The sequence below is a fragment of the Coffea arabica genome, chromosome 10c (genome assembly GCF_036785885.1).
Source record: "Coffea arabica cultivar ET-39 chromosome 10c, Coffea Arabica ET-39 HiFi, whole genome shotgun sequence".
NCBI lineage: Eukaryota > Viridiplantae > Streptophyta > Magnoliopsida > Gentianales > Rubiaceae > Coffea > Coffea arabica.
This window is the reverse complement of record NC_092329.1, coordinates 30,435,816-30,460,780: the sequence shown is the minus strand read 5'-3', so window position 1 is coordinate 30,460,780 and position 24,965 is coordinate 30,435,816. Positions and strand designations below refer to the sequence as shown.

General features: G+C 39.4%; 2 protein-coding genes and 1 long non-coding RNA gene across 6 annotated transcripts in view; 1 reads left to right on the top strand and 2 right to left on the bottom strand.

The window, feature by feature from the left end:
- The first annotated feature begins 3,580 nt into the window (after window positions 1–3,580).
- LOC140015715 (uncharacterized) lies at window positions 3,581–22,469 on the top strand. The gene is made up of 2 exons (XR_011822341.1): window positions 3,581–3,662; window positions 22,161–22,469. It is a non-coding gene; the product is annotated as an uncharacterized lncRNA (long non-coding RNA).
- Window positions 11,819–15,919, bottom strand: LOC140016158 (uncharacterized). The gene is made up of 3 exons (XM_072069587.1): window positions 14,857–15,919; window positions 12,291–14,170; window positions 11,819–11,844 (listed from the first exon to the last, which is right to left on the bottom strand). Exons 2-3 carry the CDS (start codon window positions 13,207–13,209, stop codon window positions 11,819–11,821), a joined length of 945 nt encoding a protein of 314 aa, XP_071925688.1. The 5' UTR covers window positions 13,210–14,170; window positions 14,857–15,919.
- Window positions 22,242–24,965, bottom strand: part of LOC113720144 (protein NUCLEOLAR FACTOR 1-like) — a 17,647-nt gene continuing 14,923 nt past the window's right edge. For 3 of the 4 annotated variants that reach the window (XM_072068520.1, XM_072068521.1, XM_072068522.1), the window contains 4 exons: window positions 24,729–24,834; window positions 23,825–23,887; window positions 23,668–23,739; window positions 22,242–22,382 (listed from right to left, as the gene is read on the bottom strand). In XM_072068520.1, coding sequence (XP_071924621.1) covers window positions 22,308–22,382; window positions 23,668–23,739; window positions 23,825–23,887; window positions 24,729–24,834 — 316 coding nt within the window. In that variant the 3' untranslated portion in view covers window positions 22,242–22,307. Of the gene's footprint in view, window positions 22,383–23,667; window positions 23,740–23,824; window positions 23,888–24,624; window positions 24,835–24,965 lie in introns of those variants that run through there. The other variant, XR_011822340.1, reaches the window with a different exon arrangement.

Below are 24,965 nucleotides of genomic sequence, written 5' to 3'. Positions count from 1 at the left end.
ATTACCTTCATGAAATACACACAATTTATCCCAAATATCTTTAGCTGATTTACAACCTTTAATCCTACTAGATTCATTTACATCTAATGCATTGTACAATATACACATGGCCTTGGCATTCAAAGAAAGGTATCTCTTGTCTTTTTCATTCAATTCTTGTCTAGTCTTTAATCTACTCAAATTGGTGATAGAGTCAACTATTCTAGCTTCATAAGGACCATCTTCTACCACATACCATAATTCAATGTAAACAGATTGTAAGAAAATCATCATTCTTTGTTTCCACATGCTAAAATGAGAACCATTAAACATAGGTGGTCTATCAATAGATTGCCCTTCTAAAAAAGAAACTTTTATGGTTGCCATGATCTTTACTCTAAGCGGTTAAGCTTGATCAAAAGAGACCAAGCTCTGATACCAATTGTAAGAGCCCGGTGCAACCCAATGAGTACAAACAATTTCACAATGATGCACAAAAATATATCAAATTTAAGCACAATAAAGAAAACTTAATTAAAGAGAAAAGATAAGAAATGCAAACCAAATATCAATCCAATAGTCTCTTCAATTGATGGCGATGCTAACCAAGATGTACAAGTGAAGGCTTACTCCTTCCTCACCCCAAACACACTTTGGTTGAGCCAAGAAGTTTTACAACAATTCTAGTTAACCCTCAACAACCTACACTTGAAAGATCACTCACCCAATTAAGAACTATTTTATACAAATGAGGCAACCTTCACCAAGGTTTTACCACTCCAAGTGATTGGTTCACCTACACCAAGGTTTTACTACTCCAAGAGAGTAACCTTCACTTGAGCAACCTCACAACCCAACTTCCCCAACCCCTTATACAACCAACAAAGAATCTTTCTACTCAAAAATCTCACTTGTAAGCTTGTATTTTGTGTTGGCAAAAGTCTCTAGTCTTCTTGTGCTTTGGGGTTTTTATAGAAGGTGAGAAATGGCTCCAAAAGACTCTCCAACGGTCAAATATTAATTGCTGTCAAAACTAGCCGTTGGCCTGTCGGACGTCCGACAGGTGCCTGTCAGACGTCCGAACCACCTGTCGGACGTCCGAACCCTGCATCCGAACGTAGGCAGAGAGTCATCAAATCTTTGCGAAATTTCTCGGACGTCCGATGCGATCGATGTGCGTCCGAGGCGTGCGTCCGATCCTTCCGGACGTCCGATGCTTCCTCACGAGCGTCCGACAGAGTTTCCTTCTTGATGTTCTTCATCCTTTCGGACGTCCGATAGTTTCCTTTTGGCCGTCCGACATGAGTGACCTGATTTTGCTTCTTCATTTGGTTGGTTTTCTTTCCTTGACACCATTGAACCTGATTCTAACAAATTTCTCACATAAAAACATTAGACCAAATCTACATTTTGGTTTGTTAATCATCAAAACCAAGGATTGATCGACCAAGGTCAACACTATGTATTGTTAATGCATGATGTCACCACATTAGTCCAACGCTAGTTGTGGCTTCTCCTTCCGTTTACTTGCTAGTCCAATACTAGTAAGGATTTTTAGAAATGGGTTAGTCCAACGCTAGACTCTTAGATCGTTCCTACGTTAGATTCATCTTTGTGTGATACTCATTACATTTTCATGCATATTTTTTATTTTTAGGATCTTTTCTCATTTGCATGATATTGCCTATTATATTATCCCATATCCTCTATTTAGAATTGCATCTCATTTAAGAAATTGCAACAATAAGTTAGTTCATTTGCATGTCTAGACTAGAAAAATTAGTCTTTGAATATGAGAAATGGGTGATTATAACTTTTTAGTTTAAATACCCATTAATCCCTGTATAAGAAAATTATGTTCCGAGTTTTTACCTCGTGTACCCATTATGCTGCATTTCCTTTTCTTTTGATCACTTATATCTATGTATATAATTTAATTTTCTTTTCTTTTCTTTTGATTTCATCATTTACATACTTGTGACCCTTTCAAGAAATTATTTTGGCATTCGTAACTAATGCGATTGGTTTCAATTAAACTCTTGAATGGATATTTTTTCCCTTTCGACATTTATATTTGCATCCATGTAGGAAACATCCAAATATGATAAATTTAAGGGTTAGATTAAGAAAATTTTGACTAAACCACGCAACTAGCTTAAACTAGGTTGAAAGGGTGCTTTAGGTTTGAATCAATTGAACCTTTGACTTCCCTTTCTTCAACCATGACTCCCTAACTCATTTTCTCTTGTTTTCAAAGACCTGGAGTTGTCTAAAAGGGTTTTATTTTATTTTATTTTATTTTATTTTTGTTAAAAAATATTTTTGGATGACTTGGTACACTAAAACTTAATACCAAGTGGCGACTCCTAATTTTTCTTAAAAACCCTTTTTAGACTAAATTTTAGACCCAAATTGTCGCATTTTTTAAAGTCTCATTTTAGGTCCTCTTTATTTTTTAAAATAAAATCACATCTTTTATAAATAACACCCTTCACTTAATTTATTTTTCTATCGCGGAAAAATGGGGTGTGATAGATTACTAAGGTTGTCTGTGCCTTATTTTTTTTGTTATAATTTGCTTTGTTGCCATTTGTTTGAACTTGCATTTATCCATTGGAATTACTGCTGCTTAGAGGTGCTTTAAATGGTTGAACTTGAACCATTATGCATAAATTTGTTTGATCTGATCAATTTATTTATAATTCCATTCACTTCAACTGATTCAATGAAACATGTTACTATATAATTCTAATTCTACAACCTCTTCTATAAATTCATTTGAATAAACATTTCATCACACAAGTTAAAACTCCCATGCTGAATGCAAGCTTCCCTCAAGTGGTATAAAGTAGAATTAGCATAACTTCATTCTCCCATAGGACGCAGAAAAGAGTTTCTTTCTCATTTTGATTCTTTTGCATTTTTCTTTTCATGCCTGCCTGTAGCCTTCTACGTGCCATCATTTTGATCTCTACTCTTGGAGCATGTTTAAAGATTATTTAGATACCTTCGGTCCACCCACTCAACCTTACATGATTCTCAACGAACTTATTAACATTTTTGTTTATGCAATGGATAAATTTTATTTATTTGCTTATTTATTTTTTGAAAAAACCCAAACATCATTTCCATGAATCCCTATTACAACTAATATGATCATTACATTCAAACCCTAGCTCATAATCTCTAGCCTAGCTATAAAGTTCCAATCCACTTTACATACATATCAACTAAAAACAGTAATCGTCCTTTAAATTCCATTGATAAACAAGGAGCTATTACTTCAGTTTCAACAACAGACGTTGCATTGCTGTATCCTAAAATCAAAGTAAGGCGGCATTTCTTCGTAGGAAGAAAGAAAGGAGTTGCAAAGCAACATAATGAGATTCTCGTTCTCTTTAAAATTGTGCTTATAGCTTACATTATCGCTCGAAAAAACCAAAACTGAAAATCAACCTTGGATGTACGCAACCACCTAACTTTCATCAGAGAGGAAATGAAATAGTATCAGACGGGTACATTTCAAAGGTCAGTTATGGTCAATAGCTAATTCTGACAAAAGAAAAAGAAAAGAAACAAAGAACAATCAGATCAGGGATGTTCTCAGATCAAGAGCTACAGATATTATTTCGTACAAGAATTCTCCCAGAACTAGTTTTGATGCTATTTGAGACATTGCGTATGTGAGAACCCGTATTTCCCTAATATTTTTCCTAGAGTTTTCCCCTTAATTGCATGTTTTCTGTGACGGCCCCACCTCCCCCTAAGGCGAACCAGAGGGTTCGGCGGGTCGCCTGCCCAACTCTCGCCAGGACTAACGATGCAGACTAGAGCTATCTATTGCGATCCGGAACTTACAAACGAGTGGAAACAAGTTAAAATGGTAAAATAACCCAAAATATAAAAATATGAAATTCGGAGTCGGCCATGAATAGTAACCGACCCGTCAGAACCCAATCGAAAGAGCACGCAAACATTCACATCTGAACTTTAGCGATTACAATTCAAAATGACATACAAAAGTTTTCAAAAGTTGATACATATACACGGTTTGCCAAATCAAAAGAGAAAACGCCCCAAAAGTACACTTAGGGTTTTAATACATGAGCTATACAAAAGATATGTTCCACTAGCTCAATTTGGCAGCCATTTGTCAAATCCAGACCAAAAGTGTTTATTTTCCTGTAAGGAAAACAAAAGGGACAGAAAGGGGTGAGCTTGCGTTCAATGAGGTACCAAACATATAGCAGAAAAATCATGGCATTTCACATTTTACAAATCAAATACACATGCCAGATGTAAAGCAAAGGAACCAATGATTCAAATCAGAAGGATACGGGTGGCTCTCAGGAGCCAAATTTCCAGCGCAGTACTTGATCCAAATCGGTTGACTCTCCGTCAACGTATATAGAACCAAAACGTCCGTAGACCCCTCTTCACACCGAATTCCGTCCACCAAACACCCCCTTTACCGGGCCCGCTCACCGTAACCGAACAGAAATGGTAATACTCGAGTATACCGGAATCAAGGGTCTCAATACCCAAAAATTTCCGAACAGACTACCGTGGTTCGTTATCTAATCGTCCAGGCCCTTGCCGGCCCGACTCGAATAACTTAGCCACAGGATTGAGCTCATAGGTCATAGAAATCCAAACAGATGCAAACACAGATAACAGATTCAGATACAGATACAGAATAGCAGATTCAGATAGCAGATTCAGACGGCAGATTCAGATAGACACTCAAAATTGGCATATGAACAGACAAGAGAACGAGTGTGATAAAATACACCCTCGTCTCAAACAAATTAAACAGATTGCAGAGCAGAAATCAAGTTAAACAGCAATGGAGGGGAGTGGTACACTCACCGGCTCAACTTCAAAAGTTTTTACTTCAGATTGGCCTTAATCGCCAAGAAACCCTAAAATAACCAAAATAAACCAATTGAAGGTTTCACATCCATAATCGAGTAAACACAATGCACTTGAGACTCGACTACTAGTCGTATGCCTCGCCAAATAATTACTAATGCAAGGGTGGAAAACATGATTTTCTTGGAAACAAAAGGGTAACATGAAGACTTAGGCGCAAACAACCCAAAAGCCTTTCATTTCCACCAAAAGGCAAATCCAACTTAAAGGAACCAAACGGCCTAGAAAATCGGGCAGCACCTCCCCTAAAATTCTTACTTTTCCAGCCATTAAGGCTTCATTATTTCCTCAAATCAATCCCAACATTTCACACAAAAGTCATCTCATTTCCCAAAAGCCGTTAGGCTCAAAGTAGTACAAGTACAAAAGTTAGATAGGAAATGACCGGAATGAGAGCGAGCCCTAAACATGCAAACAAGTACATGGAGACTCGATAACGAGTCATAAAGCCATGCCAACCACAACCCCAATAAGGTTTCATATGCATATATAAGCATTGTAGCAAACCAGAAAATCAGGAAATGTGGCCATCTTGCCCATAACAACAAAAACAGTTTTGCCTTCATTATGCGGTAATGGCACAAATTGCACTACGATTATCGGATGAGGGTGTAAGACCCACCGTTTCGAAGCTAAGAACCAGGGCTACAACAATGTAGAAGGCCACTCAGTCCAAATCCTAGCACAACTAGGTCAAAAATGCAGAATACCGAACCAGAACCGTAATTGCAGGTTTACAAATCACACCATGCTGTAATTAGTCCAACTCAGTCTATACAGGTCCAAATGCATTGATTCCAAAGGCATGCGGTAGCTAAGACCTCAAGCTACATTTCATAAGAAGACACCAACATCCAAATCCAAAGCAATTCCAGTCAAAACAGACGATTACAAACACAGTTTGCACATTCTGATCAACCCAGAACAGCTACAGTAAAATCGACATATCTCACTCTACACTACTTCAAATGACATGAAATTTTACAGGCACCTCAAACACATCAATACCTACAACTTTCATGTTTTGAGCCAAGGCCAATTCGGCCTCTAACTAGGTGCTAAAAATTCGGACAGATTGTGCAACCCAAAAACCCTAACTTGCTGAAATTTTTTCCCAAACCAGAAATTGGTTGCAATTGTTCACTTTTCCCACCTCCTTAAGTCATTATATACCATTTCTAATCATCCTAGATAGCCACACAATCATGCTTATATTAAAATAGAAAAATCTCCAAAAATAATAAAACTTCATCATTTCAACCACAAATCAAGAATTAATCCATAAAATTGCCTCTTATGCCACTACTAAACATAAATTAAACATCATTAGAGGGAGGAAAGGGGTTCATCCACCACTCACCTTAGTAAAACAAGAGGGAGAGCAACTTGTCACCTTAAGCTTCCAAACAACTTCACCAAACAACTCACTATCACTAAATGAAGAGGTTTTATGGAGTAGAAACAAGTTTAGAAGGTTGGATGGTTTGATTGAAGCAAGATGAAAGCCAAAACTTGAAGAGTTTTTCTCTCTTTTGAAGCTCAAGAAAGTCGGCCAAGAGGAAGACAAGAATAAGAGATTTTTGGTTAATTTTTTAGATATTTAACCAATTTGGTCAAAAGTCAAAAACCATGAATAGTTGTCATAAGTCATACCCAATGAAATGGTGGCACTTGTCACCTTAATTAATGCATTCCTATCCCTTCCTTTTCCTCTCACATCAATCACTTAACATCCTCTACTTATCTCTTAATACCCGATAAATTTCACACAGTATCCGAAACTTATCCTTATTGGCCGAATTTTTCCGAACTATTCGCACTAGTGGGTCCCACGTTCATAATCTCTCCGTAATTTTTCAAAAACTACCCAATGCTAGGAAAATCATCTAAAAACTATAATTACTCATAAAAATTCCTCAGGAAAATTTCCTAAACCAGGAAATGCAGAAAACATGCTATTAAAGGAAATAAAACCCTAGGAAAATTATTAAGGGATTTACGGGTTCTCACACTCTCCCCCTTAAAGAAATTTCGTCCTCGAAATTTTCTTATCAGCGGAATCCATCGAATCTATGGTACCCAACGGATCGTACCTTCTACGTCCTCAGACGAGTCAGGGACCTGATGATGCTCCAGGGAATATACTCGAGCCGGTACTTTCGCTCCAGTCCCTTCTCCTTTCGACTGTCCAGGGTTGGTCTTAGCTGGTTGCTGAGAGTTAGTCTTGGTTGGTGGCGGAGTCCCTTTCCCTTCGCGCAGTCGTGCTGGACAGTTAGCAATTCGATGTTCGGCGCTATCACAGCGCAGGCATTTTCCTTCTTTCTTCCAACAATTTGCCTCCGTGTGATTTGGCCCTCCGCAATATCCGCAGGGACCTCGAGTAGCAGAGACCGATCCTCCCGATGGGAACCACTGGCCACCCCCGGTTGTCGTACTCCCCCATTTCCTTTTCCACTCTTAGGGGGTGTGCTCTTATCTTCCTGTTCCGAGCTGCTCCCAGGAAAGCCCCTTTTCTTGGTTTGAAAGTTTCTAACTTGTAACCTCGCATCTTCAACCCGTTGAGCTTTCTCCACAGCGTCACTAAAGGTACTAAGTTGAGCTACAGCCAAATCCTTTTGAATCTCAACATTTAGCCCCTGAATAAAACGCCTTATCCGTTTTTGTTCGGTTATGATCAGTTCAGGCGCAAACTTAGACAACCGAGTGAAATGACTCTCATACTCGGCTACGGTTTGTGTTCCCTGGCGAAACCGAATGAATTCATCTTCCTTCTTTTCTTGGATGAGAGGAGGGAAAAACTTGGCATTAAATTCTGTCATAAAGTTCGCCCACGTCCTCGGGGTTTGTTCTCTTTCCCATTTCATTCGAATGACATTCCACCAGGAACGGGCGGCTCCCTCTAGTTGAAAGACAGCAAATGTCACCTGTCTCTCCTCGGTATAGTGTAAGGCAGCGAAAATATCGATCATCTTCTCCAGCCACTTCTCAGCTACATCAGGATCAGGGCCTCCAAGAAATTTGGGTGGGGAGAACTTCTGAAATCTCTCAAGGGCTCTATCCTCGCCCTCCATGTGATTACCAGGATTCCCAGGGTTATGGTTAGGGTTTTGACCTTGTTGGTGCACCACTTGGGCTAATAAAGCAGTCATTTGCTGCATGGCAGCAGCTATTTGGACATTGGGGTCAACCCTAAGTTCAGGGTTTGGTCCAGATGAGGTTTCCCCAATACCCCTTTCAGGTGTAGGTTGCCTATTTCCACGCCCATGGTCCCGTCCACTCCGTGTACCTTCCATGAGTTTTACTTGATCTAGGCAATAATACTAAACCAAAATAAGTACGATGCATGTAAGTAACACTCAAAACTTTTATGATAACACACATTTATACATTCCAAACAATATCAAAGCATATATATACAAGCCGGTCAAAATTAGGCCGCACACATACATACAGCCAGTTAAGTCAAGGACAAACATAGACGATCCACCGAGGAAAGGCCTTTCTAGTTCACCAAATCCTTTCTAACCTAGGCCCTCATATCTTTCGTATCCGAGCGCAAGAATCCCATCTAAGATAATTCACAACTCGAGCCGGCCGGTCCCAAGAGTAAACCATCCTTATTAAAGATTCCTACCCGACATACATACCTAACTTCCTCGAGTCCAATGATAATGATTCGTACACTTATCACATGCCCGGTTCATAACTTACGCTCAAACGAGCACTTAGACATATTCATGAAATTAGGACCACAATACCACTTGACCCAATCTCACTTCGCGCAGAGACCACGCGAAGCAGGCTCTGATACCACATGTGACGGCCCCACCTCCCCCTAAGGCGAACCAGAGGGTTCGGCGGGTCGCCTGCCCAACTCTCGCCAGGACTAACGATGCAGACTAGAGCTATCTATTGCGATCCGGAACTTACAAACGAGTGGAAACAAGTTAAAATGGTAAAATAACCCAAAATATAAAAATATGAAATTCGGAGTCGGCCATGAATAGTAACCGACCCGTCAGAACCCAATCGAAAGAGCACGCAAACATTCACATCTGAACTTTAGCGATTACAATTCAAAATGACATACAAAAGTTTTCAAAAGTTGATACATATACACGGTTTGCCAAATCAAAAGAGAAAACGCCCCAAAAGTACACTTAGGGTTTTAATATATGAGCTATACAAAAGATATGTTCCACTAGCTCAATTTGGCAGCCATTTGTCAAATCCAGACCAAAAGTGTTTATTTTCCTGTAAGGAAAACAAAAGGGACAGAAAGGGGTGAGCTTGCGCTCAATGAGGTACCAAACATATAGCAGAAAAATCATGGCATTTCACATTTTACAAATCAAATACACATGCCAGATGTAAATCAAAGGAACCAATGATTCAAATCAGAAGGATACGGGTGGCTCTCAGGAGCCAAATTTCCAGCGCAGTACTTGATCCAAATCGGTTGACTCTCCGTCAACGTATATAGAACCAAAACGTCCGTAGACCCCTCTTCACACCGAATTTCGTCCACCAAACACCCCTTTACCGGGCCCACTCACCGTAACCGAACAGAAATGATAATACTCGAATATACTGGAATCAAGGGTCTCAATATCCAAAAATCCCCGAACAGACTACCGTGGTTCGTTATCTAATCGTCCAGGCCCTTGCCGGCCCGACTCGAATAACTTAGCCACAGGATTGAGCTCATAGGTCATAGAAATCCGAACAGATGCAAACACAGATAACAGATTCAGATACAGATACAGAATAGCAGATTCAGATAGCAGATTCAGACGGCAGATTCAGATAGGCACTCAAAATTGGCATATGAACAGACAAGAGAACAAGTGTGATAAAGTACACCATCGTCTCAAACAAATTAAACAGATTGCAGAGCAGAAATCAAGTTAAACAGCAATGGAGGGGAGTGGTACACTCACCGGCTCAACTTCAAAAGTTTTTACTTCAGATTGGCCTTAATCGCCAAGAAACCCTAAAATAACCAAAATAAACCAATTGAAGGTTTCACATCCATAATCGAGTAAACACAATGCACATGAGACTCGACTACTAGTCGTATGCCTCGCCAAATAATTACTAATGCAAGGGTGGAAAACATGATTTTCTTGGAAACAAAAAGGTAACATGAAGACTTAGGCGCAAACAACCCAAAAACCTTTAATTTCCACCAAAAGGCAAATCCAACTTAAAGGAACCAAACGGCCTAGAAAATCGGGCAGCACCTCCCCCTAAAATTCTTACTTTTCCAGCCATTAAAGCTTCATTATTTCCTCAAATCAGTCCCAACATTTCACACAAAAGTCATCTCATTTCCCAAAAGTCGTTAGGCTCAAAGTAGTACAAGTACAAAAGTTAGCTAGGAAATGACCGGAATGAGAGCGAGCCCTAAACATGCAAACAAGTACATGGAGACTCGATAACGAGTCATAAAGCCATGCCAACCACAACCCCAATAAGGTTTCATATGCATATATAAGCATTGTAGCAAACCAGAAAATCAGGAAATGTGGCCATCTTGGCCATAACAACAAAAACAGTTTTGCCTTCATTATGCGGTAATGGCACAAATTGCACTACGATTATCGGATGAGGGTGTAAGACCCACCGTTTCGAAGCTAAGAACCAGGGCTACAACAATGTAGAAGGCCACTCAGTCCAAATCCTAGCACAACTAGGTCAAAAATGCAGAATACCAAACCAGAACCGTAATTGCAGGTTTACAAATCACACTATGCTGTAATTAGTCCAACTCAGTCTATACAGGTCCAAATGCATTGATTCTAAAGGTATAGGGTAGCTAAGTCCTCAAGTTACATTTCATAAAAAGACACCAACATCCAAATCCAAAGCAATTCCAGTCAAAACAGACGATTACAAACACAGTTTGCACATTCTGATCAACCCAAAACAGCTACAGTAAAATCGACATATCTCACTCTGCACTACTCCAAATGACTTGAAATTTTACAGGCACCTCAAACACATCAATACCTACAACTTTCATGTTTTGAGCCATGGCCAATTCAGCCTCTAACTAGGTGCTAAAAATTCGGACAGATTGTGCAACCCAAAAACCCTAACTTGCTGAAATTTTTTTCCAAACCAAAAATTGGTTGCAATTGTTCACTTTTCCCACCTCCTTAAGTCATTATATACCATTTCTAATCATCCTAGATAGCCACACAATCATGCTTATATTAAAATAGAAAAATCTCCAAAAATAATAAAACTTCATCATTTCAACCACAAATCAAGAATTAATCCATAAAATTGCCTCTTATGCCACTACTAAACATAAATTAAACATCATTAGAGGGAGGAAAGGGGTTCATCCACCACTCACCTTAGTAAAACAAGAGGGAGAGCAACTTGTCACCTTAAGTTTCCAAACAACTTCACCAAACAACTCACTATCACTAAATGAAGAGGTTTTATGGAGTAGAAACAAGTTTAGAAGGTTGGATGGTTTGATTGAAGCAAGATGAAAGCCAAAACTTGAAGAGTTTTTCTCTCTTTTGAAGCTCAAGAAAGTCGGCCAAGAGGAAGACAAGAATAAGAGATTTTTGGTTAATTTTTTAGATATTTAACCAATTTGGTCAAAAGTCAAAAACCATGAATAGTTGTCATAAGTCATACCCAATGAAATGGTGGCACTTGTCACCTTAATTAATGCATTCCTATCCCTTCCTTTTCCTCTCACATCAATCACTTAACATCCTCTACTTATCTCTTAATACCCGATAAATTTCACACAGTATCCGAAACTTATCCTTATTGGCCGAATTTTTCCGAACTATTCGCACTAGTGGGTCCCACGTTCATAATCTCTCCGTAATTTTTCAAAAACTACCCAATGCTAGGAAAATCATCTAAAAACTATAATTACTCATAAAAATTCCTCAGCAAAATTTCCTAAACCAGGAAATGCAGAAAACATGCTATTAAAGGAAATAAAACCCTAGGAAAATTATTAAGGGATTTACGGGTTCTCACACTCTCCCCCTTAAAGAAATTTCGTCCTCGAAATTTTCTTATCAGCGGAATCCATCGAATCTATGGTACCCAACGGATCGTACCTTCTACGTCCTCAGACGAGTCAGGGACCTGATGATGCTCCAGGGAATATACTCGAGCCGGTACTTTCGCTCCAGTCCCTTCTCCTTTCGACTGTCCAGGGTTGGTCTTAGCTGGTTGCTGAGAGTTAGTCTTGGTTGGTGGCGGAGTCCCTTTCCCTTCGCGCAGTCGTGCTGGACAGTTAGCAATTCGATGTTCGGCGCTATCACAGCGCAGGCATTTTCCTTCTTTCTTCCAACAATTTGCCTCCGTGTGATTTGGCCCTCCGCAATATCCGCAGGGACCTCGAGTAGCAGAGACCGATCCTCCCGATGAGACACCACTGGCCACCCCCGGTTGTCGTACTCCCCCATTTCCTTTTCCACTCTTAGGAGGTGTGCTCTTATCTTCCTGTTCCGAGCTGCTCCCAGGAAAACCCCTTTTCTTGGTTTGAAAGTTTCTAACTTGTAACCTCGCATCTTCAACCCGTTGAGCTTTCTCCACAGCGTCACTAAAGGTACTAAGTTGAGCTACAGCCAAATCCTTTTGAATCTCAACATTTAGCCCCTGAATAAAACGCCTTATCCGTCTTTGTTCGGTTATGATCAGTTCAGGCGCAAACTTAGACAATCGAGTGAAATGACTCTCATACTCGGCTACGGTTTGTGTTCCCTGGCGAAACCGAATGAATTCATCTTCCTTCTTTTCTTGGATGAGAGGAGGGAAAAACTTGGCATTAAATTCTGTCATAAAGTTCGCCCACGTCCTCGGGGTTTGTTCTCTTTCCCATTTCATTCGAATGACATTCCACCAGGAACGGGCGGCTCCCTCTAGTTGAAAGACAGCAAATGTCACCTGTCTCTCCTCGGTATAGTGTAAGGCAGCGAAAATATCGATCATCTTCTCCAGCCACTTCTCAGCTACATCAGGATCAGGGCCTCCAAGAAATTTGGGTGGGGAGAACTTCTGAAATCTCTCAAGGGCTCTATCCTCGCCCTCCATGTGATTACCAGGATTCCCAGGGTTATGGTTAGGGTTTTGACCTTGTTGGTGCACCACTTGGGCTAATAAAGCAGTCATTTGCTGCATGGCAGCAGCTATTTGGACATTGGGGTCAACCCTAAGTTCAGGGTTTGGTCCAGATGAGGTTTCCCCAATACCCCTTTCAGGTGTAGGTTGCCTATTTCCACGCCCATGGTCCCGTCCACTCCGTGTACCTTCCATGAGTTTTACTTGATCTAGGCAATAATACTAAACCAAAATAAGTACGATGCATGTAAGTAACACTCAAAACTTTTATGATAACACACATTTATACATTCCAAACAATATCAAAGCATATATATACAAGCCGGTCAAAATTAGGCCGCACACATACATACAGCCAGTTAAGTCAAGGACAAACATAGACGATCCACCGAGGAAAGGCCTTTCTAGTTCACCAAATCCTTTCTAACCTAGGCCCTCATATCTTTCGTATCCGAGCGCAAGAATCCCATCTAAGATAATTCACAACTCGAGCCGGCCGGTCCCAAGAGTAAACCATCCTTATTAAAGATTCCTACCCGACATACATACCTAACTTCCTCGAGTCCAATGATAATGATTCGTACACTTATCACATGCCCGGTTCATAACTTACGCTCAAACGAGCACTTAGACATATTCATGAAATTAGGACCACAATACCACTTGACCCAATCTCACTTCGCGCAGAGACCACGCGAAGCAGGCTCTGATACCACATGTGACGGCCCCACCTCCCCCTAAGGCGAACCAGAGGGTTCGGCGGGTCGCCTGCCCAACTCTCGCCAGGACTAACGATGCAGACTAGAGCTATCTATTGCGATCCGGAACTTACAAACGAGTGGAAACAAGTTAAAATGGTAAAATAACCCAAAATATAAAAATATGAAATTCGGAGTCGGCCATGAATAGTAACCGACCCGTCAGAACCCAATCGAAAGAGCACGCAAACATTCACATCTGAACTTTAGCGATTACAATTCAAAATGACATACAAAAGTTTTCAAAAGTTGATACATATACACGGTTTGCCAAATCAAAAGAGAAAACGCCCCAAAAGTACACTTAGGGTTTTAATATATGAGCTATACAAAAGATATGTTCCACTAGCTCAATTTGGCAGCCATTTGTCAAATCCAGACCAAAAGTGTTTATTTTCCTGTAAGGAAAACAAAAGGGACAGAAAGGGGTGAGCTTGCGCTCAATGAGGTACCAAACATATAGCAGAAAAATCATGGCATTTCACATTTTACAAATCAAATACACATGCCAGATGTAAATCAAAGGAACCAATGATTCAAATCAGAAGGATACGGGTGGCTCTCAGGAGCCAAATTTCCAGCGCAGTACTTGATCCAAATCGGTTGACTCTCCGTCAACGTATATAGAACCAAAACGTCCGTAGACCCCTCTTCACACCGAATTTCGTCCACCAAACACCCCTTTACCGGGCCCACTCACCGTAACCGAACAGAAATGATAATACTCGAATATACTGGAATCAAGGGTCTCAATATCCAAAAATCCCCGAACAGACTACCGTGGTTCGTTATCTAATCGTCCAGGCCCTTGCCGGCCCGACTCGAATAACTTAGCCACAGGATTGAGCTCATAGGTCATAGAAATCCGAACAGATGCAAACACAGATAACAGATTCAGATACAGATACAGAATAGCAGATTCAGATAGCAGATTCAGACGGCAGATTCAGATAGGCACTCAAAATTGGCATATGAACAGACAAGAGAACAAGTGTGATAAAGTACACCATCGTCTCAAACAAATTAAACAGATTGCAGAGCAGAAATCAAGTTAAACAGCAATGGAGGGGAGTGGTACACTCACCGGCTCAACTTCAAAAGTTTTTACTTCAGATTGGCCTTAATCGCCAAGAAACCCTAAAATAACCAAAATAAACCAATTGAAGGTTTCACATCCATAATCGAGTAAACACAATGCACATGAGACTCGACTACTAGTCGTATGCCTCGCCAAATAATTACTAATGCAAGGGTGGAAAACATGATTTTCTTGGAAACAAAAAGGTAACATGAAGACTTAGGCGCAAACAACCCAAAAACCTTTAATTTCCACCAAAAGGCAAATCCAACTTAAAGGAACCAAACGGCCTAGAAAATCGGGCAGCACCTCCCCCTAAAATTCTTACTTTTCCAGCCATTAAAGCTTCATTATTTCCTCAAATCAGTCCCAACATTTCACACAAAAGTCATCTCATTTCCCAAAAGTCGTTAGGCTCAAAGTAGTACAAGTACAAAAGTTAGCTAGGAAATGACCGGAATGAGAGCGAGCCCTAAACATGCAAACAAGTACATGGAGACTCGATAACGAGTCATAAAGCCATGCCAACCACAACCCCAATAAGGTTTCATATGCATATATAAGCATTGTAGCAAACCAGAAAATCAGGAAATGTGGCCATCTTGGCCATAACAACAAAAACAGTTTTGCCTTCATTATGCGGTAATGGCACAAATTGCACTACGATTATCGGATGAGGGTGTAAGACCCACCGTTTCGAAGCTAAGAACCAGGGCTACAACAATGTAGAAGGCCACTCAGTCCAAATCCTAGCACAACTAGGTCAAAAATGCAGAATACCAAACCAGAACCGTAATTGCAGGTTTACAAATCACACTATGCTGTAATTAGTCCAACTCAGTCTATACAGGTCCAAATGCATTGATTCTAAAGGTATAGGGTAGCTAAGTCCTCAAGTTACATTTCATAAAAAGACACCAACATCCAAATCCAAAGCAATTCCAGTCAAAACAGACGATTACAAACACAGTTTGCACATTCTGATCAACCCAAAACAGCTACAGTAAAATCGACATATCTCACTCTGCACTACTCCAAATGACTTGAAATTTTACAGGCACCTCAAACACATCAATACCTACAACTTTCATGTTTTGAGCCATGGCCAATTCAGCCTCTAACTAGGTGCTAAAAATTCGGACAGATTGTGCAACCCAAAAACCCTAACTTGCTGAAATTTTTTTCCAAACCAAAAATTGGTTGCAATTGTTCACTTTTCCCACCTCCTTAAGTCATTATATACCATTTCTAATCATCCTAGATAGCCACACAATCATGCTTATATTAAAATAGAAAAATCTCCAAAAATAATAAAACTTCATCATTTCAACCACAAATCAAGAATTAATCCATAAAATTGCCTCTTATGCCACTACTAAACATAAATTAAACATCATTAGAGGGAGGAAAGGGGTTCATCCACCACTCACCTTAGTAAAACAAGAGGGAGAGCAACTTGTCACCTTAAGTTTCCAAACAACTTCACCAAACAACTCACTATCACTAAATGAAGAGGTTTTATGGAGTAGAAACAAGTTTAGAAGGTTGGATGGTTTGATTGAAGCAAGATGAAAGCCAAAACTTGAAGAGTTTTTCTCTCTTTTGAAGCTCAAGAAAGTCGGCCAAGAGGAAGACAAGAATAAGAGATTTTTGGTTAATTTTTTAGATATTTAACCAATTTGGTCAAAAGTCAAAAACCATGAATAGTTGTCATAAGTCATACCCAATGAAATGGTGGCACTTGTCACCTTAATTAATGCATTCCTATCCCTTCCTTTTCCTCTCACATCAATCACTTAACATCCTCTACTTATCTCTTAATACCCGATAAATTTCACACAGTATCCGAAACTTATCCTTATTGGCCGAATTTTTCCGAACTATTCGCACTAGTGGGTCCCACGTTCATAATCTCTCCGTAATTTTTCAAAAACTACCCAATGCTAGGAAAATCATCTAAAAACTATAATTACTCATAAAAATTCCTCAGGAAAATTTCCTAAACCAGGAAATGCAGAAAACATGCTATTAAAGGAAATAAAACCCTAGGAAAATTATTAAGGGATTTACGGGTTCTCACACTCTCCCCCTTAAAGAAATTTCGTCCTCGAAATTTTCTTATCAGCGGAATCCATCGAATCTATGGTACCCAACGGATCGTACCTTCTACGTCCTCAGACGAGTCAGGGACCTGATGATGCTCCAGGGAATATACTCGAGCCGGTACTTTCGCTCCAGTCCCTTCTCCTTTCGACTGTCCAGGGTTGGTCTTAGCTGGTTGCTGAGAGTTAGTCTTGGTTGGTGGCGGAGTCCCTTTCCCTTCGCGCAGTCGTGCTGGACAGTTAGCAATTCGATGTTCGGCGCTATCACAGCGCAGGCATTTTCCTTCTTTCTTCCAACAATTTGCCTCCGTGTGATTTGGCCCTCCGCAATATCCGCAGGGACCTCGAGTAGCAGAGACCGATCCTCCCGATGAGACACCACTGGCCACCCCCGGTTGTCGTACTCCCCCATTTCCTTTTCCACTCTTAGGGGGTGTGCTCTTATCTTCCTGTTCCGAGCTGCTCCCAGGAAAACCCCTTTTCTTGGTTTGAAAGTTTCTAACTTGTAACCTCGCATCTTCAACCCGTTGAGCTTTCTCCACAGCGTCACTAAAGGTACTAAGTTGAGCTACAGCCAAATCCTTTTGAATCTCAACATTTAGCCCCTGAATAAAACGCCTTATCCGTCTTTGTTCGGTTATGATCAGTTCAGGCGCAAACTTAGACAATCGAGTGAAATGACTCTCATACTCGGCTACGGTTTGTGTTCCCTGGCGAAACCGAATGAATTCATCTTCCTTCTTTTCTTGGATGAGAGGAGGGAAAAACTTGACATTAAATTCTGTCATAAAGTTCGCCCACGTCCTCGGGGTTTGTTCTCTTTCCCATTTCATTCGAATGACATTCCACCAGGAACGGGCGGCTCCCTCTAGTTGAAAGACAGCAAATGTCACCTGTCTCTCCTCGGTATAGTGTAAGGCAGCGAAAATATCGATCATCTTCTCCAGCCACTTCTCAGATACATCAGGATCAGGGCCTCCAAGAAATTTGGGTGGGGAGAACTTCTGAAATCTCTCAAGGGCTCTATCCTCGCCCTCCATGTGATTACCAGGATTCCCAGGGTTATGGTTAGGGTTTTGACCTTGTTGGTGCACCACTTGGGCTAACAAAGCAGTCATTTGCTGCATGGCAGCAGCTATTTGGACATTGGGGTCAACCCTAAGTTCAGGGTTTGGTCCAGATGAGGTTTCCCCAGTACCCCTTTCAGGTGTAGGTTGCCTATTTCCACGCCCATGGCCCCGTCCATAATCGAGTAAACACAATGCACATGAGGCTCGACTACTAGTCGTATGCCTCGCCAAATAATTACTAATGCAAGGGTGGAAAACATGATTTTCTTGGAAACAAAAAGGTAACATGAAGACTTAGGCGCAAACAACCCAAAAGCCTTTCATTTCCACCAAAAGGCAAATCCAACTTAAAGGAATCAAACGGCCTAGCAAATCGGGAAGCACCTCCCTTAAAATTCTTACTTTTCCAGCCATTAAGGCTTCATTATTTCCTCAAATCAGTCCCAACATTTCACACAAAAGTCATCTCATTTCCCAAAAGCCGTTAGGCTCAAAGTAGTACAAGTACAAAAGTTAGCTAGGAAATGACCGGAATGAGAGCGAGCCCTAAACATGCAAACAAGTACATGGAGACTCGATAACGAGTCAAAAAGCCATGCCAACCACAACCCCAATAAGGTTTCATATGCATATATAAGCATTGTAGCAAACCAGAAAATCAGGAAATATAGCCATCTTGGCCATAACAACAAAAACAGTTTTGCCTTCATTATGCGGTAATGGCACAAATTGCACTACGATTATCGGATGAGGGTGTAAGACCCACCGTTTCGAAGCTAAGAACCAGGGCTACAACAATGTAGAAGGCCACTCAGTCCAAATCCTAGCACAACTAGGTCAAAAATACAGAATACCAAACCAAAACCGTAATTTCAGGTTTACAAATCACACCATGCTGTAATTAGTCCAACTCAGTCTATACAGGTCCAAATGCATTGATTCCAAAGGCATGCGGTAGCTAAGACCTCAAGCTACATTTCATAAGAAGACACCAACATCCAAATCCAAAGCAATTCCAGTCAAAACAGACGATTACAAACACAGTTTGCACATTCTGATCAACCCAGAACAGCTACAGTAAAATCGACATATCTCACTCTACACTACTTCAAATGACATGAAATTTTACAGGCACCTCAAACACATCAATACCTACAACTTTCATGTTTTGAGCCAAGGCCAATTCGGCCTCTAACTAGGTGCTAAAAATTCGGACAGATTGTGCAACCCAAAAACCCTAACTTGCTGAAATTTTTTCCCAAACCAGAAATTGGTTGCAATTGTTCACTTTTCCCACCTCCTTAAGTCATTATATACCATTTCTAATCATCCTAGATAGCCACACAATCATGCTTATATTAAAATAGAAAAATCTCCAAAAATAATAAAACTTCATCATTTCAACCACAAATCAAGAATTAATCCATAAAATTGCCTCTTATGCCACTACTAAACATAAATTAAACATCATTAGAGGGAGGAAAGGGGTTCATCCACCACTCACCTTAGTAAAACAAGAGGGAGAGCAACTTGTCACCTTAAGTTTCCAAACAACTTCACCAAACAACTCACTATCACTAAATGAAGAGGTTTTATGGAGTAGAAACAAGTTTAGAAGGTTGGATGGTTTGATTGAAGCAAGATGAAAGCCAAAACTTGAAGAGTTTTTCTCTCTTTTGAAGCTCAAGAAAGTCGGCCAAGAGGAAGACAAGAATAAGAGATTTTTGGTTAATTTTTTAGATATTTAACCAATTTGGTCAAAAGTCAAAAACCATGAATAGTTGTCATAAGTCATAAACAATGAAATGGTGGCACTTGTCACCTTAATTAATGCATTCCTATCCCTTCCTTTTCCTCTCACATCAATCACTTAACATCCTCTACTTATCTCTTAATACCCGATAAATTTCACACAGTATCCGAATTTTAACCTTATTGGCCGAATTTTTCCGAATTTTTCGCACTAGTGGGTCCCACGTCCATAATCTCTCCGTAATTTTTCAAAAACTACCCAATGCTAGAAAAATCATCTAAAAACTATAATTACTCATAAACATTTCTCAGGAAAATTTCCTAAACCAGGAAATGCAGAAAACATGCTATTAAAGGAAATAAAACCCTAGGAAAATTATTAAGGGATTTACGTGTTCTCACATTTTCTGCATTTTCTGGCTTAGGAATATTTCTTGGTGGATTTTATGAATAATTATAGTTTTTAGATAATTTTTCTAGTATTGGAGAGTTTTTAGAAAATTAAAAATATATAATGGACGTGGGACTCACTAGTGCGAAAAGTTCGGAAAAATTCGGCCAATTAGGTTAAATTCCGGATATTGTGTAAAATTTATCGGGTGTTAAGGGATAAGTAGAGGATGTGAATTGATTGATGTGAGAGGAAAAAGAAAGGATAAGAATGCACTTATTGGGTGACAAGTGTCACCATTTCATTGGATTTTACTTGATGACTTACTATTCATGTTTTTGACTTTTGACCCAATTAGTTAAATATCTTAAAAATTACCACAAAATTCACTCTTTCTTACCTCCCTATAGCCGGCCCTCTCTAGCAAGAAGAAAGAAAAAACTCTTCAAAGTTTAGCTACTACTTAGCTCAAATCAACCAAAACAAGTACTTAAGTTAGTTTCCACTCCATAAAAACCTTCTCTTTGGTGCTAGTGAGTGATTTGGTGAAGTTTTCTTGGAGAGCTAAGGTGTCCTACAACTTCCCCTCTCTTGTTTACTAGGTAAGTGATGCTTAAACTTCCTTCTATACTTAATGATGTTTAATTTGTGCCTAATGGGAGCTAAAGTGATGGATTATGTGATTTATTTCTTGATTTGTGATGAATTGGTGAAGTTTTTATTTTTTGAGGAATTTTCTGGTTTAATGTGATCATGGTGTTGTGGTTGTTTATGATGGTTGATAATGAGGGGTTATGACTCTAGTAGGTGTGAATTATTGATAAATGCAACCAATTTTGGGTTTGGATTGAAATGTGAAAAGTTAGGGTTTCATAACCCCCTTTTCTGTCCGGTTTTGGATCATGTGGTTAGAGGCCGAATTGGTCTTTACTTAAAACATGAAAGTTGTAGGTATTGATGTGTTTGAGGTACCTGTAAAATTTCAGATCATATGGATTAGTGTAGAGTGAGATATGTCGATTTTACTGTTACTGTTCTGGGTTGATCAGAATGTGCGAACTGTGTTTAAAATGGGTTGTTTTGACTGGTATTGCTTTGGATTTGGATGTTGGTGTCTTCTGATGAAATATAGCTGGATGTCTTAGCTATCATATGCCTTTGGAATTTCGGCATTTGGACTTGTATAGGCTAAGTTGTACTGATTACAGCATAGTGTGATTTGTGAACCTGCAATTTCGGTTCTGGTTTGGTATTCTGCATTTTTGACCTAGTTGTGCTAGGATTTGGACTGAGTGGCCTTCTACATTGTTGTAGCCCTGTCTTTTAGCTTCGAGATGGTGGGTCTTACACCATACTTGAACTGAACGGTTACACTTATGTGATTTTAGATGCTTATGTGGTAGTAACTCATTGAGCTTAAACTCACTCCGTTCCATTTGTTTTCCTTACAGGGATATAATTACTTTTGAGAATGGATTGGATAGTCAATTGCCAGGTTGAGCATGTAAATGTATTTTGAATAGCTCCTTGAGGGTGAAAACCCTAAGTGTTTTGTTTCCCACCAATGGTGGGTTGTAAATGGTTATTTGCACATGTATGAACTAGTTGAATATTTTGGTACGCCGTTTGGCTTGTAAACGTTGGATTCCAATGTATATATATATGTTTAATGGATGCTTGGGTGGATTGCGGATCAATGCGATTTTCAAACGGAAAAGGAAAAAATTTGGATGCTCTCTGGCCAGTATCCGGCCAGGAATCCGGCCGGAAATCCGGCCAGATTCCGGCCGGATTCTGACGTGTCATGCTATTCATCTTCGGCTTCGAATTTTCGTTTTTTTTATTTTGTGATTTTGACTTGTTTGCGCGCAATGGTATGTTCCGGAACGTAATAGATCGACGTAAACCGATCCGTTAGTCCTGGCGAGAGCTGGGCAGGCAGTCCGCTAACCTCTTTGGTTCGCCTTAGGAGAAGGTGGGGCTGTCACAGCGTAGCTGCAGAACAAAGCAGAAAACTGTCCCATAACGGATTGGAGGAGTTGTTCTATGACAGATCATCCATCTGTGATTCCCCACGGGTGTGATATTCGGTAACATAGAGCAGTTGTTTTCCCAATTTCTGGAGGCACGGCTAAAGAATTTCTAACAGAATACAAAAACACCCTTCTCTGATGTAATCATTCTTTTTGCAGATGCAGAACCAACAATTCTTTCAAGCTGAAACCATAAAAAAGTACGCATCACAAGAACTTTAAAAGAAAGTAAAATTCATGTGACACAAGGACAAAGGTAATTTGAGAGAGAAAGGGAAACAAAAAAAAAAAGAGGCATATACAGGCTTATAATCTTTGAGTATTGCAACCAAGGCAACGAGTAAGAGAAAAGGGAAGGAAAAGCTGGCATTATCATCTATATGACCACTAAATTAACAGATTTGTAATCCCATCCATTGTCCTATGCCTTCAATTCAAAAAATATCTAACAATTTCAAAAATCGAAGGATCCTTGAAATTAACTGCTATAAATACTGAGTAGCAAATATACTTTCCAAACGGGAACAATCTCAAGATTCTTAAGCAACATAAAAGCCAAGGAGCCAGAAGGTTTGATTACAACCTCAATGCAGTGTAAGCCATTCTTAGGGGAGAGTCATGTCAATTCAAGATTAAGAAAGAAAATTACCTTCATTGGAATTAGAAACTTTCAAGAAATTCAAAGAGAGAGTTTCCTAGACGACGGTACTTGCCTTAGTGACAGAAGGTAAGTTCAAGAAAGATCTGACCGAAAAAGGGGAAAAAGAGGAGAAAAGGGGGGGGGGTACAGCTTGATGCTTGACAAAATGCAGATAAGTCTACTATAACCATTACTGCATCAATATTCAAGAGTAAGCCCTCCAATTTCTGGTCTCAAACAAGTCAGACTTGCTTAATAAACTAAAAGTTCTATATCAAAATTTTAACATCAGAAAAGGAAAAAGAAGTTAGTAATAGTCCAAGCAATATCCTTGAGTGCTTTCTTCTATACCCTGATTTTGCACAAAATGTGTCTTTTAACATATCCAACCCATGATAAAGAGTTTCGAGTTTAGTTCTCTCACAAGTCAAAATTGCTCAAGTTGAATTACTGGAAAGCACTGCTAGTAAGAACGTGACAAAAAGTAAGATAAAACAAGGAAAGTCCTCCATGAAACATGATTACACTGAAGTTCTGTGAACTTGAGAGCATACTTGATATTACTATCCCCTTAAATGTTTGTTTGTGAAGCAAATCTGTTTGTGCATTTTTTTTTTTTTTTTTTTTTTGTGAAGCAAATCTTCTTGTTGTTGTTGTTGCCACTTTAACTAGTAAATAGGGAAGAATTTCCTCACCGGACTCTGGAGGACCTAATCAAATTTCAATCTCTATGAACTTTGTCTATTCTAAAGAAACCTATCAGAGAGAATAAGAATAGAAAATTTTCAAGGGACACTTTCATTTCATTGCATGCTCGAAAAGATCTTACCCGGAACTGATCAAAACGAGAAAATAGCACGGTACAAGACATGTTTTGAGATCCTTCGAGCATATTTACTATCTGAAATACACGACAATGGTACTTCAATCAAAATTCCTCAATAGACAGGAGAAAAGGAAACATAGGCTTACAGAATAAATTGTACCTCAGGGTAAAATTCTTTCCTCTCCGGAAGAGAATAAATGATCAATTTCTGAATAGCACGGATCTATACACAAGAAACTTAGGATCAAAATAATGTCATATGTTCAATCTGAAAGCTTGTTAAAACTATTAGGAAAACAATGATATCCTAATCTCTGAGGTCAACTCTCAGGGTACAACATTTCAATCTAGAAAACTTAGAGACAAACACACTGTTTGTATGGCTATGAACGGTGAGAAAGCCATGAACTCATATAGGACAAATATTATGTGAATGACTTCTAAAATAAGATTAAATATTATGAGAATGACTTCTAAAATAAGATTAAACTTCACTAATCTACTTGTATCTTGATTTCCCTTCTTTAATTCTGAAACATCAAAGTTAGATTTTTGGATATACATGTAATTTGCCTCAAATATGAAAGTATCAAGAGGATGAAATGCATAGGAGAGATGCTGTTATCAGCAGTATTATGCATCATTGCAATTATAAACAAATAGACCAGAAGATTCTCATCAATTATATTAATTCAGGTCCAGTTTTTGACATCTCATCAATACAGCAAAGCCTTGTAATCCTAAAGCACTTATTTCTTATTTAAGTAAACGTTTTAGCCATATGTAATTTTAAGAATTCAACTAGAAGATAACGTCATTTTAAAGTTCTGTGAAACAAAGTCAAATCACTGTGCCAGAAATAACATTGATCACCAATAGACCATGGTTTCTCCCTTTTCTTCATCAGTTTTGTTGTCAAAAAAAAAAAATCATGCAGCAGCATAAATGATCTAATATCTATTTTCTCAACTAGTTTTACAGCCCACCAATCTTAATTGACTTAAGAGTACAATAAAGGTGGTAGTAGGAAACACCAGAAAGAAGACAAAAAAGAAACTAAGAACCTTGTATCTGTGGTAGAAGTGAGCTCTCTCAGTGTATAGCATGATTTTCCGCTGTCCTTGGAAGAACCAAACTCGCCCACGAGATATATCACTTTGTTTCGTGTACCTAAATAGGACAAAGAAATTGATATCAAACGTGGAGATAGTCAACCGTTTGCATCAAACTCAAATATTGTGCTGAAGAAAATGTGAATTAAACCAGCACAATGTAAAAAATAAAAAATAAAGAAAAAGGTG

Coding starts and splice junctions, on each gene's coding strand:
- LOC140016158 (XM_072069587.1), bottom strand. CDS start 13,209: ATGGAAGGTACACGGAGTGGACGGGACCATGGGCGTGGAAATAGGCAA. Junction 11,845..12,290: donor ATCGGTCTCTGCTACTCGAG/GTCCCTGCGGAT, acceptor TTCCTGGTTTAG/GAAATTTTGCTGAGGAATTT.